This window comes from Ursus arctos, unplaced genomic scaffold, assembly GCF_023065955.2.
Source record: "Ursus arctos isolate Adak ecotype North America unplaced genomic scaffold, UrsArc2.0 scaffold_9, whole genome shotgun sequence".
In the NCBI taxonomy this organism is placed as follows: domain Eukaryota; kingdom Metazoa; phylum Chordata; class Mammalia; order Carnivora; family Ursidae; genus Ursus; species Ursus arctos.
Window position 1 is genome coordinate 70,514,588 of NW_026623111.1, and position 18,303 is coordinate 70,532,890.

At 35.4% G+C, this 18,303-nt stretch overlaps 1 protein-coding gene across 3 annotated transcripts in view; it reads left to right on the plus strand.

Annotated features, from left to right (window-relative positions):
- Window positions 1–18,303, plus strand: part of MMRN1 (multimerin 1) — a 57,921-nt gene that overhangs the window by 26,945 nt on the left and 12,673 nt on the right. For all 3 annotated transcript variants that reach the window (XM_044388081.3, XM_026509721.4, XM_057309722.1), the window contains exons 4-6: window positions 8,491–8,613; window positions 9,984–10,157; window positions 15,357–17,345. In XM_044388081.3, the coding sequence (XP_044244016.2) occupies window positions 8,491–8,613; window positions 9,984–10,157; window positions 15,357–17,345 (2,286 nt within the window). The remainder of the gene's footprint in view (window positions 1–8,490; window positions 8,614–9,983; window positions 10,158–15,356; window positions 17,346–18,303) is intronic.

Consider the following 18,303-nt stretch of genomic DNA (forward strand, 5'->3'; position numbering starts at 1 on the left):
TTTATTAGTGCAGTTGATGCACTGGTGGCTCCAAGAACTAGTGTGTCCCTTTGTTCCTTGAATCAGTCTTCATTATTTCATCTATCCTGGGTTTGTTTGTTTGTTTCTTTCTTTCTTTTCTTTCTTTCCACGTTTTTCCCTTCTGATTCCTCCCCCACCACATTCCAAGTCCCCCCCACCACCACCACCACACTTTATCTATGTGCCAACAGTCTCGTTCTTAAACGGAAGGGAAAATTGTCAGGTTTCCTTTGACAAAACTCTCTTCACTGTCTCATATGTCAAGCAGCCCAAAATATGACAAGAATAATCAGTGTGGCTCATCCATTCTTTAAACTTCTTCAGAGCCCTCAAGGGTTTGGTCATGTAGCTGCTGTGATAGTTACTTCAGTGCTAGTCCTTCACATCGGGAGATCATTTTATCCACAGAAAATTTGTAAAATACTACATACATTTTACAAATCCCTACTTCCCCCAAAAGTTTCATCCCCACAAATAAAATAAATGTCATAATACAAAAGTAACAATTTCTTTTTCATTTCGATTACGGTAGGGAGATTTTTGTAAATATACAGGGAAGATCCGTAGAACAGGAATAAAATGGAACAGCTAACAACTGTACTTTTATTTCTCCTTCTCCACTTCTCTACCTTTTTCTCCTTTTCTTTCAACCCCCAACCCCTCTATAGCTCCATCTCCAACCTGTTAGAAAGGGATATTGTGATTCAAAATCCAGGAGGCAATTCATCTTGGTGTCTTACTCCACAGTATGCTGTTTGTAATATTACTGAACCTCCACACGTGGTCATTTTGCTACCATTTAGATAATCAAAATTCTGGTAAAACGTTCTGGTTTAGCTAATTAAAAATATTAGTCATACTATCAAGAGGAAACCAATTTTTTAAAAGTCTAGGTGAATAGAATTTTGTTGGGTAAAAAAAGGAAGAAGTATTAAGTCCAACAGCAAAGTAACAGTTTTGGTGTTTTTCACATTTGGTATACCTTTTTGAGGATCAAAGAGTTTATCTTCAGAAAGGGACCTAATTTTGTGATGTGGGCTCCAAGACATTTTTTTTTTTTGGAATGTCAGCAACAATATCCTTTTTAAACCAATTTTATAAAATTTGCAATAATGTGCTTTTCCAGTAGATGTCTCTAAAATGTTCTGAAGTAAAACAAGGAAACTCTGGCTTGCTCTAATGCCACAAAAGACAGGAGTTTAAGTTCAAATAATATTTGATTAGAGAGGAGGAAAGAAAAGCTTCTTTGTAAATCTGTTAAAAACAAAACAAAACAAAACAAAAAACTCCAGTCAGCTTTAGTCAGATCCTCTCTATAGGAAAATTATGTTTTATGAAATGTATCACAGATAGCATGAATGCTGAAAAATACAATCATGCAGTTATTGAAATAAACTGACCCCCTGCCATGGGTTATGAATATATAAAAATCATTTCACAAATGCTGTGAAATAATTCAAGAAATTTTATAAGCAATTGTAACTAGCATTTTAAATATGGGACTTCTCCAGTAAAATTATTTTAAGATATGACTTCAATTACTATAAATATTTAAACCAGAAAAAAAAGGCCCTGTATTTCTTATATATTTGCATATCTAATTCATCCTAGTGGCATTTAATGCTTTCTCCTTTTAAGAAAGAACATTACCATCTATAAGCATCTTGCTCAATTATGATACATTTAGTCAAAAGTCACCATGTATCTTAGGTCTTTGTAGCACCAAATTGCTTTCTTTGGTTTGACTACCAAATCTCAGGAAATCTTTATGTATGTACTGACCATCACCAAGTAAGTATTCGCCTGGTATTGCAGGATCAGCGGGAAACTGGTCTTGTCACACAGGAAGGTTTTAGTTCTAAGAGCAATCTTCCTCATTACTGAGTTGCCATCAATGACTTCCTCTATATGCCTAAAAGGTCTGGAAGAAAAAAAAAACAAAACACTTATAGATAACACCTGTCTAATAAAAGGAGGCGGCGGAAGGAAAGAGAAGAAAGGAAGGAAGGACGGAAAGGAAGGAGGGAGTAAGGAAGGAAGGAAGGAAGGAAGGAAGGAAAGAAGGAAGGAAAAGCACCTACTAGGGAAGTTGTTGCTCTTGACACTTGCTGACCTTGCTTCTCTAAGTCCTTGATGCATCAAGGTCAGTGTTTCCATACAGGGAAAAAAGAGGAATTTTATTGAGCGAATAGAAAAAAAAGGAATCTGATGTTTAAAAATACATTACATTTTTTAAAAATCTGAAGTGCATAAAGATCTTTAAAAGTTATTTGACTTAAATAAATGTCCTTCTGTCCCAGCACGTATGTCTCAGAAAGAACCAAGAAATCCGCTCTATAGAACAAAGCAAAGGTCTGTGCTGAAGTGCAAGATAAGATTGCCTGGGAAACCTAGAATTTGTAGCAGTTCTTGTGGTAGCGAATCCATTTGGGAAGACAGAAACATTGCTCAATGAAAAAATAAAAGAGCATCGATCTTTCAGGAACTTTATCACAGGAGAGTAACTGATTCCAGTGTCAGAGATGCTATCAGCACTGCTCCACTGGCTAAATCCCATGCAGTAAACTGGGATGAATGCAAGTATTGAACTCCAGTCAACAAACAGAGCTAGGAAAAGATAACATAAACTAGTGAATTTGTTTAACAGGCATTTCAAGTTTTTAACAGCCTTGGCAGGGTCCCGATCCGATGAATTCCTGAGAAGAGAGATTCATATGACAATTGGATCTCAAGGATCTTTTTATGGTGGTTAATAGTTGTTTCTTTCACTTAGGAGTACAATTTCCTCACCTAGTTCCTCTTTAAACAATTAATTTAAAAATAATTACAGCTAAGAGCAAGTGGAAAGTTTTACATGTGTACACACACACACAATCACATCAGTTTTTGTCACTTAATATTTATTTTTCCCATTACATTTTCTTTCAAACCAGTCTTCTTAAACTTCACAAAAATATGGAGAAATTTTCATTTTTCTTTTTTACCATACATTATGTTTTCATAAAATGAGGAGTGAATTACTGAAGATTAGTATGCAAGAAAACTAAAGACTTTCACTTGACACTGCTATGTATTATTGTCTCTTTCAATAGCTTTCTTTTTTTCTCTGACAGTTTTCTTTATTTGCTTTCTCTTCCATTTGTCACTGATTCAAAGGGTTTTTTGGGGAGGGGTCTTTTTAGTTTTTATGTCTAATCTGCTGACTTTCTTTAGTATGTCGCTTTCTATTCCCTTGCTTACAATGCAATAAATAGCATTTTTCCAGATTGCATGAATGATATTTATCTGAAATACTTTTGACCCTAAGGGCAATAGAAAATCAGACTTGAATGCTCTTCGTTTACCTCCTTTCTTGCCCCTTTACTTTTTGTCCAGATTTGTTTTTACTTTTTGTACCTTTAGGATCTTGCCCAGACTACATGGCACAGAGAGAACTGTGACTTAAGGAAGTAACTAACCCGGTCAGATACAATCCTAGAAGACTTAAAATACCCTCTACCTTCTCGTGTGTGTGTGTGTGTGTGTGTGTGTGTGTGTGTGTGTGTGTGTGTGATTGTCAGTCCTTATCAAATGAGAAAGGTCACTAAGTGAAGTAATGTTATAATCTCTACATTAAACATGCAACATATAATACTTATGAAGAGAGAGATGAAGGACCTGATTTCATTAGAATATAATAAAACAATTTAAAACAATGCTTTACTATTCATAATGAAGCTTAGGCTAAGTATTTTGAACGTCTGGAAATAAACCCTGTATAAAATGCTGTTGTGATTTTTATTGTGGTTACTCCACACCAGGATCATCAGCACCCAAGCTGATTATGAGGATGGGGTGAGAAGGAGCAGGGGTCCTAGTCAAACATATAACAGCTAATTTAATAGCATCAATTAATATATAAATCAGTATAAAAATCAAAGGTTAAAAATGTATTACTTTTAAGTTAATGCATATATTTTCTATGTATAAATATATTTCATAGATATAAATATTGTGATTTTTTAAATAAATGCTTAATTATTATATTTAATAATTTACTTGAATACTTATAAATATGTATTTATAAATAAAAAATATATTATAAAACATATCAAGTAATAGAAACCATAACACAAACCATTCATCGTATTATTCTAGTATTTCTAAATAATTTATTAATTTCTAAAACTTTTTTTGACAAGGGTGATGCCAGCTAAATGATGTCTCTGTCAGATAGATGATTTAATGTAAGGTACTGTCTCAACCTCCTTTAAAGAATTCTCTGTCAGATTTAGAGTCACTGGGTGATACCAAGACTCAGCAAGTTGATCATTCCTAGTAACATAAATGATAATGTCATCCTGCTGAATTATCTATTAGTCTTTACTGAATTAACAATGACTGCATTTAAATTTTTTCCAGCCCTTAGATACTATGTGCATTTTTTAATATTCAATATATTTATTACTAACTAAATCATGAACATCGTAGGAATGTATACTTAATTAATTCATAGAGCTTTGCAAACATCATTTGGCCAAATTCATGGCACCATAAATCAAGGAATGTAAACATTTATTATATTTTTTACTTTTGTCATTAAATACTATTTTCATATAATTAGAAAAATTGATGTTTTCTCATATAATTGATTGCTTATTAATTTTGTTTCAAATACTATATATACTTTTTCATATCTGAAATGTCTTTCAGTTTTCAGATTATCTACAGTTTAACAAGGTGAATATTTTTTCCCCTATAGAGTTTAAGGAGAATTGACATCTCTATTAGAATGTCATTTCTGGGGGTGCCTGTGTGGCTCAGTCAGCTAAGCATCTGACTCTTGATTTTGGCTCAGGTCATGATCTCGGGGTTGTGAGTCTGCTCAGCATGGAGTCTGCTTGAGATTCTCTTTCTCCCTCTCCCTCCACTCCTCCTCCACCCCCGCTTGTACTCTCTCTCTCTCAAATAAATAAATAAAATCTAAAAAAAAAAAAAAGAATGTCATTTCTGAAAAGCAGTTCTCCACTTTTTTAAAACAAGGCTTGTTTTACAAATATGAAACATAAAACATTCATAATGCTATGCCTATGTAGGAATTATATTAGGTAATTCTATAATATTTTCTTTTCTAAAAGTGATCTATTATTTAAATTATATAATGTTAAAATTCTAATTTTATTTCCTAAATATTTTCCTTTCTTTTGATTTTTTTATTAACACTGATAAAGTGTTTGTGGAATTTTTTTATTATTTCAAAAATTTTGCTTTACTTGAAAATTTTTATTATAAAGCTTACTTCATGAGACTAATTTCATAAAGTTCTTTAATATTTTCCTCTTGATTGCCAATGAACTTTAACAGAAATTGATTATCATTATGAAAAATAAATCTAGTAATTTAAATTTTAAATGACAAAAATTTAGAATATTACTTGAGTCAAAAGTTTATATAGCACGTAAAAATCCACTAATTTTTATTGAAAATAAAATAAAATTGATTTTCATTCCAGAAATACCCATTGTTTTACGTTTAATTGACTTTATATCAATTTGATGTTTTCATATCAAAAGATATTCCAGAATGATTTTTTTTTTTTAGAGAGAGAGAGTTGGGGGAGGGGCAGAGGGAGAAGGAGAGAGAGAATCGTCAGCAGGTTCCAAACTCAGCACAAAGCTGGACACAGGGCTCCATCTCACGACCCTGAGATCTTGACCTGAACTGAAATCAAGAGTTGGGTGCTTACCCTACTGAGCCATCCAGACATTCCTATCATTGATAACATTTCTGTGGTTTTCCTTTTTTCAAAAAAATCACACTCATAAGAAGTGCTCCTAAAATTTAAACTTTTGTCTTTTTGCCAGTGTTTTTAGTATTTTATTATGAATTTTTTAATTATGTTTATCAAAATTACCTCCTCCTTATAAAGGCCCACTTCTCTATGGAATGATAGGAGACTCAAGGTTGTCATTTATTAAAGTCTAATAGATCATGTCTTTAACATATGTTCTCATTATCAACAGGCAGGTGTGGTTGTTTAAAAGTTTATGAAGATCAATTTCTGGATTAAAATTTTAACATGAAAATATCTGGAATTTTCTGCCTTGTAACAATGAAACATTGGAATTAGAATTTTTTTGCAATTTTTTCTAGATCAGTACTTCTTAACCAGGGTCATACATCAAAAGTCACTTGTAGAGTTTAAAATTATATGTATACAATATAAAATTTATATAATAAAATGTGTAAATATACACACGCATATATTTATTTTATATGTATATAAAATTTATATAATAAAATATGTAAACACACACACACACACACACACACACACACACACACACATGCTTAATTCCCAGAACAGATCCACTGAATCAGAATCTCCGAGTGGGATAATGGAAAGGACAATGACACTTTTAGTGTTTCAGAAGTTACAGGTGCTTCTGTTTTCCATCCATGATGAAAAATCACTATTCTAAAGAGGTAGAAAAAAGATACCGTGTTATAAGTGAATAACAGATAGAAAAGGAAATTGAAATTGTTACTTGTTTGTATGCCACAAAACAATATATTTTTTTTTCTCTTATCATGCATTGCCTCCTAACAAAGTACCCCCTCCCTACTGTGTTACGGAAGTGCCTTTAAATGCACCAGCTCTTTTAATTTTCCTATGATTTTTTGGTTTTGTTTTCCTGTGATTTGATCAAAAAGGGAAGCAGTAAGAAAATGTAAAGATCATTTGTTCATCCTGCTGAAGCCACATGTTCCTTTTGCTATAAATACTCGCAGGTATCCTGAACCCTCTTCCACTGCTAAGAGAAATAGGGAAGGCAGTTAGGTAGGCAGCTTCTAAGGAAGATGTATCTTGATGCTTTATTCCAGTGGTTCTCAAACTTCAGTGTGCATTGGAAACATCAGCAGAGTTTGTTAAAACACAAATTACTGCCCCACTCCAGACTTCTTAAAATTAGTGGGTCTGGGATGGGGCCTAGAAGTTGTATTTTCAAAAGTTTGCAGGTGGGGAAAAAAAAAAGAATAGTACCCATAAAAGAAAGTTTCCAGGTGATGCTGATATTGCTGATCTAGGAACCCCGGTTTGAGAACCATCACTTCACTTTCTAGTTACCCTCTTAGGTAGGCTTAGATTTTAGCTGGTAGAAAAATGCTTTCTACATCATCTAAACAGGAAATTGATTAAAACCTATGCAATTATTTAATAGATATATTTATATGAATTAGTTTGAACTTAGGCTAAAGGAACCTTCTTGCTAGGACCTAAGAGAAAAGTAACACTTTTTGCCATGTATGCAGCCCTGAAATAAGTATAATTTCCCCAAGCTGCAGATTGTTTTCCTCCAAATAAATCAACAATTACACAGAACTTTCTATAATACAGTGGAGAGGAAAAAAAAGCAATATCAGAACAAAAACCTTGAACATGAATGGAAATTCGTTAGTTTAGCTCAATGCCCTGAAGAAAAGCCATGCAAAATTCAATCTAACAATAGAGACTAACTCACATTAATACCAAATACATTATTCTTTCCATGGAGTAGAGATCCTTTAGAATTACTGTCACAGGCACATATGCCTTAGGGAGCATAATTAACAAGGGCCAGAGAGACAGTTTTATTGGTACGTAATTTCACATGGGAAGAAGCAGAGTTAGACACCAAACACTTGTTTTCTCATGTCTGATATGCAGACTTCAATGAATACATTTGTTTATTAAAAATCTACCCATTAGGCCTACCCTACGTGATGTGTTCAATATTTTTAATAAATTTTCACTCTAAATTGTTTTCTCCAATGAAAAACTCTATTTCCATCGAAAATATTACTTGATTCATGGGAAAGGGGAATCAATTCTTTAAGAGAGCAGACTTATTTTATAAGAATTTCTATTTGTCTGAAATTTCCCTGATTTTACCAGTTGATCCCCTTAAGATTTGCCATGCATGTAATAGTTTACTTTTACTGGTAGTCCTTATGTTTTGAGTCTGGGTATTTCCTAAAAACCTGGGAACAACCCATTTATTTAAACGATACTCTTTCAGTGAGGAACCTGTAGCTCTCCCTTATTTCCGAGGAGACACCAGTTGGAAATTACGTTGTTAAACAAGCCTTTGTGGCAGTCCGCTTAGAAAGCCACGGTCGCTCTTAACACAGCTGGTTTTAAAGTCCCCTCGATTATGCAGGCAGCGTACGTCCTCCAGTTTGCACAGTAGCCACAAACTACCATCCATTCTCGCCTAAAAGGAGACCTGAATAATTTTGTTTTTTCCAAACGGAATTAGAGTCCTGCGCTTCCAACGTGCTGGCACGTTGCCCTCCGGATGGGGGCGGGGCAGCTCCCTCGGCAGTGCTCGCAGACCATCACGCCTCGGAGCACGGGAAAATGAACCGCAGCCACATCACCGAAGGGCTGGAAAAAATGAGGCAGTCCCAATGCTTAACTCGCCCTCTTCTCTTTTTGTGTCCTTCTAGCCCAGGAACAGCAGCACTTGATACAGAGCAGCCAGGCTGAGAGTCACGGCGCTGTGGGCAGGGGGACAGCCGAGCCGCAGCAGCAGCAGCCCCAGCCGCAGCAGCAAGACTGTGGTGACCCAGGTCGCAGACTGTAATTACTAACATCCCTAACCCAATTATTGTCAACACTATTTATAACAACTTCCAAACGAGAAATCACTCGGCTGTCAAATGTTTGGGGGTGACACATTAGCAGAGCCCTCAATCCTTTTCTGTTGGTGGCCCACGTTGGGAGAAACCGTGGAAGGCTGTAGCTTCCCAGCCTGAAGGGGCTACGTATACTTTTGAAGCTCTGCGTGCAAACACAAAAGACGATTAAAAATGCTGTTATCCTAGTTGCAAGGAAATCACAGTTTTTTCCAAAGTAAGGTCAAACCTTTGTCCTCCAAAGAGGGCAGTCATGGAAGCATCTTGAGGGGGAAGGAATGATGTGATCATTTGAAGGAGCTAAAAGGCTCCCTTGCACGGAGGGGTAAGAGATCACCAAGGATATGGATCATTGACTAGAGAAAAGAATTCTAAGAATCAACAGGAACTTCATGTTGATCCGAAGTTGGCAAGCCACATATCTTCTCATCTTTCCAGTCATAAGTATTTTACCATTTCTTTTAGGCCTGACTTGATCTCTTAGAAACATAAGGTTGGTTACTGCTGAAAACGTCTCTGTGTTTGCCACAGATCTAGTCATACTAAATAGGGCACTCAAATTGAGAAATGGGACTTGGGGGGCATGAAGGTGAATATACCACAGAAACTGTACATTTTTTTATAAAGGGATTGGAATTCAGTATCTTCATAAGATACTATAAAATCCTCCTTGAATTATTAAAGTGCGTGCAAAAAAGCATGGGAAGTATCATTGCTATATGAAGCGATCAGACTAAATCTGAATCTTTATCACTCATTAAAGAACACCTCAGTAAAGATTAAAATCCTCAGACTACAGCTACGACCACACACATATATAGAGCCACACATATTTAATTCTGTAACATTGGATTCGAAAGCAGAAGGTGAGATATTAGCTCTGCAACCTCAAACCGGTTACTTAGGTTTTCTGTCCCTCAGTGTTTTCATCTCTTAAGAATGTAACAATAACTCTTTGAAGTAAAAAAAAAAAAAAAAAAGACTGAAGATTCTGGGAAAATTAAAATATTTTAGAAATCTAATATATTATAAATGCTTATATGTATATGTATTTTTTATTTATATATTATATATTTATATATTATAAATTTTCACCCTTAGTGTAAAATTCAGGCTGCCATTTAGTCTATATTTTCAAATATATAGTACAAACATGATTTATTTGAATTACCTTTAAACCTATCATGATATTTGAATAATGATGTTTGAATGGTATTATATATATGTGTGTGTGTATATATATGTGTGTGTGTATATATATGTGTGTGTGTACATATATACGTATTCTTTTCTTCTACATGCAGCAGTGACACAAAAGATGACTGAGCAGATGAACCACCAGGCAATGAAACTGACCCTTCTCCAGAAGAAGATTGACAATATTTCTTTGGCTCTGAGTGATGTAAGGAACACGTACTCCTCCCTAGAAGGGAAAATCCATGAAGATAAAGACAGAGAATTTCAATCTTTTCTAAAAGGTAAAAGTAAAGTAAAATATTCATTCAGTTAAGACAAGAGGTGAATGACTCATTTATCTTCTCTCATATCATTTTGGAATCTTTGCTTTAGGTTGGGTGGTATAAGAGTCTAAGACTATATTTTTGGAATAAGCTATTTGTAACTCAATCTCTGGAAGAATTTGAAACATCTAAATATTTTTTTGTACTGTAGAGTCACATCTTTTACCCAATATCTCATCTGATTTATTTTCATTAAATACTAGTTACAGCTTCACTTGTATTTCTTTATAGTTAAAATGAGCCGTACTTAATTTACTTCCGTTGTGGTTTCCAGTTCAAGATAAAGATGAGGTTAAGAAAGGATTATCAAGGCACAAATATATGGTTGTCTTAATAATATTGATGAAGATATTGAGGTTAAACCTAAAGTGTGTTGTTACCCCAGAAAATTATCTAGCTTATGGAGTATAATCAATAAAATATATCCTAAGACATCTCAGGTAATAGAAATTATAATTTCTTTATAAATGTAAATCAGCTTCGCCCAACTTTTGTGCTCTTTAAACAGCAGGCTGTATTCCTTTCTGGAGGTTTTACAGGATAATCCATTTCCTGTTAATTCCAGTTGTCAAAATTCATTTTTGTGCAGTTGTGGGACTGAGGTCCTGTTTTCTTGATAGCTGTAAACTGAGGCGTGGTCCCAGCTTCTGGAGCCCACTACACTTCTTGGCTCATGGTCTTATTCCTCCATCTTCGAAAACCAGCAACACTGTTGAGTCCTCATGGCATGTCTCAAGCCCACTCTTCTACCTTCCTTTTCCTCTTTTAAGGGCTCAGGGATTTCACTAGACAGACCTGAATAATCCAGGATAATCTCCTCACCTCAAGGTCTTTAACCTTAATCACATCTGCCAAGGCCCTTTCGCCATGTGAGGTAACATATTCACAGGTTCAGAAAATTAGGGTGTGGACACGTTGAGTGGAGCGGCATCAGTCTGCCGACCACAGGGATCTGTGGGTAGTGAGCCATCGCCGTGGTAGTGCTATGCACAGGGTGCAATGGGACCATTTGATAGTTTCAACAAATCCAATCTAGGGGCGCCAGGGAAGACCTCTACAAAAAGAAACCATCTCAGCTAATAGGCTATGGATCAGGAGGAATTAATTAGGCAAAGGGGTTGCAAGGAGGACATGGATTTTCTAGCAAGTAATTTGGTCACTAGGAATATCTCAATTCTCTGGGTCTATTGTATGTTTCCAAATTTCAGGATTAGTGATCCCTTCCACTTCGTTTTATACATTAAAGTATACTCATTGTATAACCCCATATCTATCACGTTATTTCTTCTTTCTTTTTCACCTGTGATTCACAGGTAAAAGACAAGGTAGAGGTTTCTGTATCATCTACCAGTGTGGCAGCAACCATGATTTTTTTTAAATTATGTAAATAATTGATGCTGTTAAGCTCCTGAAGGAAAGCCCTGCCCTACATTTCTGTCATGTCTCCCATGGCCGAACTTACCACTGGCAAGCATGAGAAAGGAATATATTTTCCCTGAAGTAATAACATGTGAAAGAAGTCAAATAGAAACAGTATATAATTGACTATAACCGCCATAATGAAATTTGTTTAGAAAAATTTGGTTATCATTACCAAAGAGAATTAGAGAGAATTAGGCCTGTCAACAGCTTTTTGTGAAACTACTAACAAAGATTCTAGTAGTGACACAGGAAAAAAGCATACACTCATAACAACAACAACAAAATTCTCCCCTCAATTGGAGGCGTTAGTTGTATGCTAAGCATAATCAGTTATGAAAACCAGAGAGCTTGTAGTTAATGAATGTCCGTTCAGGTAAAAAAACCAAACTCACCCCATGGCACTGTACTTGCCTAACAAAACCACAACCTCTTCTCTTGCTTACTTTACATCCGGGATGAGGAACACGGCTTATCTACTAGTAGCCACAGAGACCATTCGACATCAAATGTCCCAATTCCTTAAGAGGTACCTGAATGTTATGAATAGGCTACAGTCACAAACACAGAGGGGCACGTCAACATGTCTGATATCATACGTATCAAGCCACCAAACACAATGTCATCTTTTTTTAGGAAGTAGAAGCACGTGAGTCACATGAAGCAGAATCAAATAGAGTTAAAATTATATTCCCACACAGGTATTGACATAAAGCACTTTGATATGTATTTGCAAAATCAGATTCTCGTGCAGACAATTTTTTAGCAACAAATTATAGAAATGTTATCTGAAAAGCTCCTTTTCCAGAAACATTATCTGTTTTTAAAGCTAATAGTCTGTTTGATTTCTTTTCAGACACTGCTGTGATTTTACCCTTTACCCAGTATATTTTTCCAATAAAGATTTAAAATAGAGGGGCACTGGGTGGCTCAGTCAGGTTGAGCATCTGCCTTTGGCTCAGGTCACGATCCTGGGGTCCTGGAATCGAGTCCTACATCCGGCTCCCTGCTTCACAGGCAGTCTGCTTTTCCCTCCCTCCGCCCCTCCCACCTGCTCATGCGCTGTCTCTCTTTCTCTCTCAAAGAAATAAATAAAATCTTAAAAAATATATATAGTAGCTGAAGAACCTCCTAATTTCCATTTTCATTGTTCCTTTTTTCCTAGTTACTTTGATCAAAGGCGGAAATACACTTTACCTATTTACAGTTCTTTTACCTATCATTCTTATTCTGAGTTTCTGATCACATAGGTTTTTTTGCCTTTAAAAATTTTATTTATTTATTTATTCATTTAGAGCATGCTTGCTTGTGCAAAAGTGGGGGCAAGGAGTAGAGGGAAGGGGGGAGAGAATTTCAAGCACTCTGTGCTGACCACGGAGCCCAACACTGGGCGGATCTCACAGCCCGAGATCCCAACCCCAGACAAAACTAAGGGTCAGACACTTAACCCCCTGATCCACCCAGGAGTCCCAGATCACATAGTTTTTTGTTAGCTGAATTTAAATAGCTATTTTTATTGTTCACAATTAATTAATTCAATTACACTTGTTTAATTTTACCTTTTCAATCTTGAAAAACACTTTAAGGTCAAAATGATATAAATTCCAAGAAGGTCTGATGCCTAACCTTAAGTATTTTATTGTATTTCATCAAATTGTCATGAAAATTTAAGACAATTTTAACTGACAGGAAATAACTAAATGATCTTGTGGGAGGTGCAATAAAAATAACTTTGCTATCGAGTAGCACCTTACACCCAGTGAAGCTAACATACTCTACTTTTAGTATCAGAAATCTCATTTTCCAAAGTTTACTTTATGTGTAGAATATAAAATACACTCAATGAAGATTTGTTGTGCAAATGAATAACCGGTTAAATGCTAAGTAAAATTTAGAAAATAAAAATACTTTAAAAGCCTGTGGTGTGATTATTCATGCTAAAAGCTAGGACTGTTTCAGTATAATTTATCCTAATTGTGACTGCTTTAACTTTTCTAATTAATTTAGCCTTTCTTTAGTACTTTGGTGCTGTGTCATTATCTAGTGTTCCCATACTTTACATTTCTACTATTTTTTTCCATTATATACAGATTGATTTTCAGTTATTTATATTTTTTGGACTTTAAAATGTATTTCAGTTTTCACTATGTTTGGAAATGGAAAAAATATATATATTTTTTTACTCTGGAAGTACTATTCCCTAAAGATCAATTAGCAATATTGACCTGTAGGCTATAGGATTTCCAGGGAAATATTTTTTTTTAAGATTTTTTTAATTTATTTATTCGACAGAGATAGAGACAGCCAGCGAGAGAGGGAACACAATCAGGGGGAGTGGGAGAGGAAGAAGCAGGCTCATAGTGGAGGAGCCTGATGTGGGGCTCGATCCCACAACGCCAGGATCACGCCCTGAGCCGAAGGCAGACGCTTAACCGCTGTGCCACCCAGGCGCCCCTCCAGGGAAATATTTATTCATGTAAACAGCATTTACAGCTTTGTCTTTCTATCAGATTAATATCTAGATGCTCAAACAATACATCATTCTATTTGCTATAATTGATCTTTCACATACTTTTTATGTAAATTTCTCCTGCATCTCAGATACTTTTTAAAACTTGCTTACAAAATAGAGACATGTAGAGACTAAATATTTTTATTGTACAATTATCTTTCTTAAATAGGCTTCATGACAGCCATAATTCATTTCACAGTTGTGCAGACCTTCCTGTTCAAATACTTTGTAGTGTGTTGCTGGTATTTCACATGACAGTCATTAGCTACTGTTTGGATTTGAGTGGAGATAGCTTCCATTTGTATGTGCTTCATAGCTATGTACTATAAATACACCTCAACCATATGTTTTATTTTTTCCCATTTTCTGTTTTTATATGTAGCAGGGTTGGTTTTTTTCCATTTTTAAATATTAATTTCCTCTTCTGAATAGTTCTGAGTTTTGAGTACTTCAAGACCCTTTTCCTTTCTTTTTTTAATGCTACTTTTAGAGCTGTCCGTAATTCTGATTTATGATCAGTCTATGCTTTCTAAAACTGGAAATACTAATATGTGTTTCATTAGAGGCGAGTTTCTTCTTATTTTTGTTAAGAATTAATGTCATATTATGATAATCGAGGTACATCTTGAACCCCTATTTTCATTTGACTTTGTTTTGTGATCCCCAAACCTCTCATTGTTATTTTATTGTTGATATAAACTATTGTTGAATCTTGTGACTATTACTTCATATTGCTCCTCATTTGGGAATTTCATTAAATTTCTTCTCTGCAGTCAATTTATTAGTTTTTATGAGCTCAAAACACAAGCCCTGACACCTAATTACCAGCAACCTAATAACATAGTCATGAGATAACACCAAGTATTATTTATTGAGCCAGAAGGCCCAAAGCCATTTATTTTCGTACCAGAATACGACTAGACTTAGACTCTTAAGATACGAGGATCTATTAACTGAAGTCAGTAGCAATTCCTTCACGTCTTTTGTTTATGGTTCTGGTATGTTCTACACCACAATTGATCTCTCCCCTCAGACTTATCAGTTAAGAAGGTATCACCTTCTATGAACTATAGTAATTTTTAAAATTTCGTAAGTGTAGTGAAGAAGTATTTTTATTATCGTGTGTTATTAGTGCTTAGTCTCAAACTTTTTATCTTTTTAGAGATATCTAAAGTTTACATAGTTAAAATCATATATCATTTATTGTTTAATATTTCTTTCTCTAGGTCTAAAATCCAAAAGCATTAATGATCTGGTAAAGAACATAGTAAGAGAGCAATTTAAAATTTTTCAAAATGACATGCAAGAGACTATAGCACAGCTCTTCAAGACTGTATCCAGCTTATCAGAGGACCTTGAAAACACCAGACAAATAATTCGACAGGTTAATGAATCTGTGGTTTCAATAACAGTCCAGCAAAAGTCTGTTTTAATGCCAGAAAACAGGCCCACTTTGACTGACGTACTGGATCTAAAAAATCACATTGTGAATATAAGGCAAGAAATGACTTTCACATGTGAAAAGCCTATTAAAGAACTAGAAGCAAAGCAGACTCATTTAGAAGGTGCTTTAGAACAGGAACATTCACGGAGCATTTTGTATTATGAATCCCTCAACAAGACTCTTTCCAAAATGAAGGAAGTACATGAGCAGCTTTTATCAACTGAACGAGTATCAGATCAGAGGGGCGTTCCAACCGTTGAATCAGTCAGCGGTAATGTCACTGAGTACGTGTCCGCTCTACATGAGACTATAAAGAAGCACGGTTTGATGATGCTGCAAATGTTTGATGATTTGCACATCCAAGACAGCAAGATTAACAATCTCACAGTTGCTTTGGAGATGGAGAAAGAATCTATCAGGGGTGAATGTGAAGACATGTTATCCAAGTGCAGAAATGATTTTAAATTTCAAATTAAGGGCACAGAAGAGAATTTACAAGTTTTAAACCAAACATTGGCTGACGTTCTCTTTCCAATGGACAATAAGATGGATAAAATGAATGAGCAGCTAAATGATTTGACTTACGATATGGAGATCCTTCAACCCTTGCTTGAACAGGCAGCACCGTTTAGAGAGACAGTGATACAAGAACCACCAAAAGAAGCAATAGCTATAAAGAAAAAAGTGGAAAACCTGATTAGTGCTGTCAACAGTCTAAATATTCTTATCAAAGAACTTTCAAAAAGACACAACTCACTGAGGAATGAAGTACAGAGTCGTAGTGATGCCTTGGACAGACGTATCAATGAATATGCCTTAGAAATGGAAGATGGCCTAAATAAGACAATGACTATTATAAATAATGCTGTTGATTTCATTCAAGATAACTACATGCTGAAAGAGACTTTAAATACAATAAAGTATAATCCCGAAGTCCATCACAAATGTACCCAAAATATGGAAACTATTTTGACATTTATTCCTCAATTCCAACACTTGAATGATTCCATTCAGATGTTGATCAATGACAATCAGAGATACAACTTTGTTTTGCAAGTTGCCAAGGTCCTTGCAGATATTCCTAAGGATGAAAAAGTAAGTCAGTCCAGCTTTCAAAGGATTTATCAAATGTTCAATGAAACCATTTCCCAAGTCATAAAGTACCAGCAAAATATGAGTTATTTGGAGGAAAAAATACTCTCAACCACAAAGAGTTCCAAAAATTTTGAAACTAGGTTGCAAGATATTGAGACTAAAGTGACCAAGACAATCATACCTTATTATGTTTCACTAAAAAAAGGCAGTGTGACTACAAATGAAAGAGACCAGGCTCTTCAACTGCAGGTACTAACTTCCAGATTTAAGGCTCTGGAAGCAAAATCCATCCACCTCTCAGTTCACCTCACTTCACTTAACAAAACTCTATCTGAAGTTTTACTCATGTGTCATAATGCTTCTACACGTATCTCAGAACTGAATGCAACCATACCTAAGCAGATAGAAAGTTCCCTACCTGATCTTCCGCTTCTTCAGAAACGTCTGACAGAATTTGTGGAATCAATAATTGAGATAAAAACTCAGATTGCCGTATCTAATTTAACTTGGTATGTAAATCGAACACTGTCTGATAGCCTTGCCAATGTTGTCAAGTCTCAGAAGCAAATAAAACCAATACTGAAGAAACCCAATTCACTTAAAAAACCAACAGTGAATCTTACCACTGTCCTGATAGGCCGGACCCAAAGAAACACAGACAACGTTCTAGTTCCTGGTAAGCAATTGCTGAAATAATAACTTTTAATCTCTCTTTCTATTTAAAGGGTATTTAGTAGATGTGTGGGGTTTAATAAGACCATAAGACATAAAAGGCACTTTCTTAAACTTGGGTAAATAGTTAAGAAATTCAAAGATCACTGATGGACCACTTGAATCTGATCCCATCCTATGTAAATTAGGCCTCAAGTGCTTATAGTGTAAATATATGTCTACATGTTTCTTAACTTTTTTTCTGACATGACCCTATAATATGACCAAATTTGCCCCTGTAGAACATTTTCGCTTTCATATGTAATTAAGGAAAGCTATTAGATAATGAGCTTCTGGATGAATGAATGAGTCTCATTCATTTTGGCATTATCTAACAAAATGTCTGGTAGGCAACTGGAACTCAGTAAATGTCTGTTGAGTGACAGAATGAATGAATCCAATTTGGGGATATCACAGCAAGCCACGAATGCCAAACTAAGTGTCTCAGTGCATTTGGGCGGCTGTAACAAAATACCAATGACTGGGGTAGCTTTCAAATAACAGAAATGTATTTCTCGCAGTTTTGAAGGCTAGACAGTCCAAGATCAGAGTGTCAGCATGGTCAAATTCTGGTGAGGGCCCTCTTCCAGGGCCACAGCTGGTGACTTCTTGCTGTGTTCTCCCAAGATGGAAAGTGTGAGAGACCTCTCTGGGGTCTCTTTTAAAAGAACGCTGTTCCTGTTCATGAGGACTCCACCTCCCAAAGGCCCCGCCTCCTAATATCACCAACTTTGGGGTTTAGAATTTCAACATATAAATTGTGTGTGGACGCATTCAGATCGTAACACTAGGCATTTATTTATTTATTTAACACTAAGGCATTTTGATACGGTTTTGTAAGATGGTCTTTGCAAATTTGGAGCAGAGGGTTGGGTATGGTAAGAACTATATCTCAGAGGCATGAAGCTAGCAGGAGTATAGAG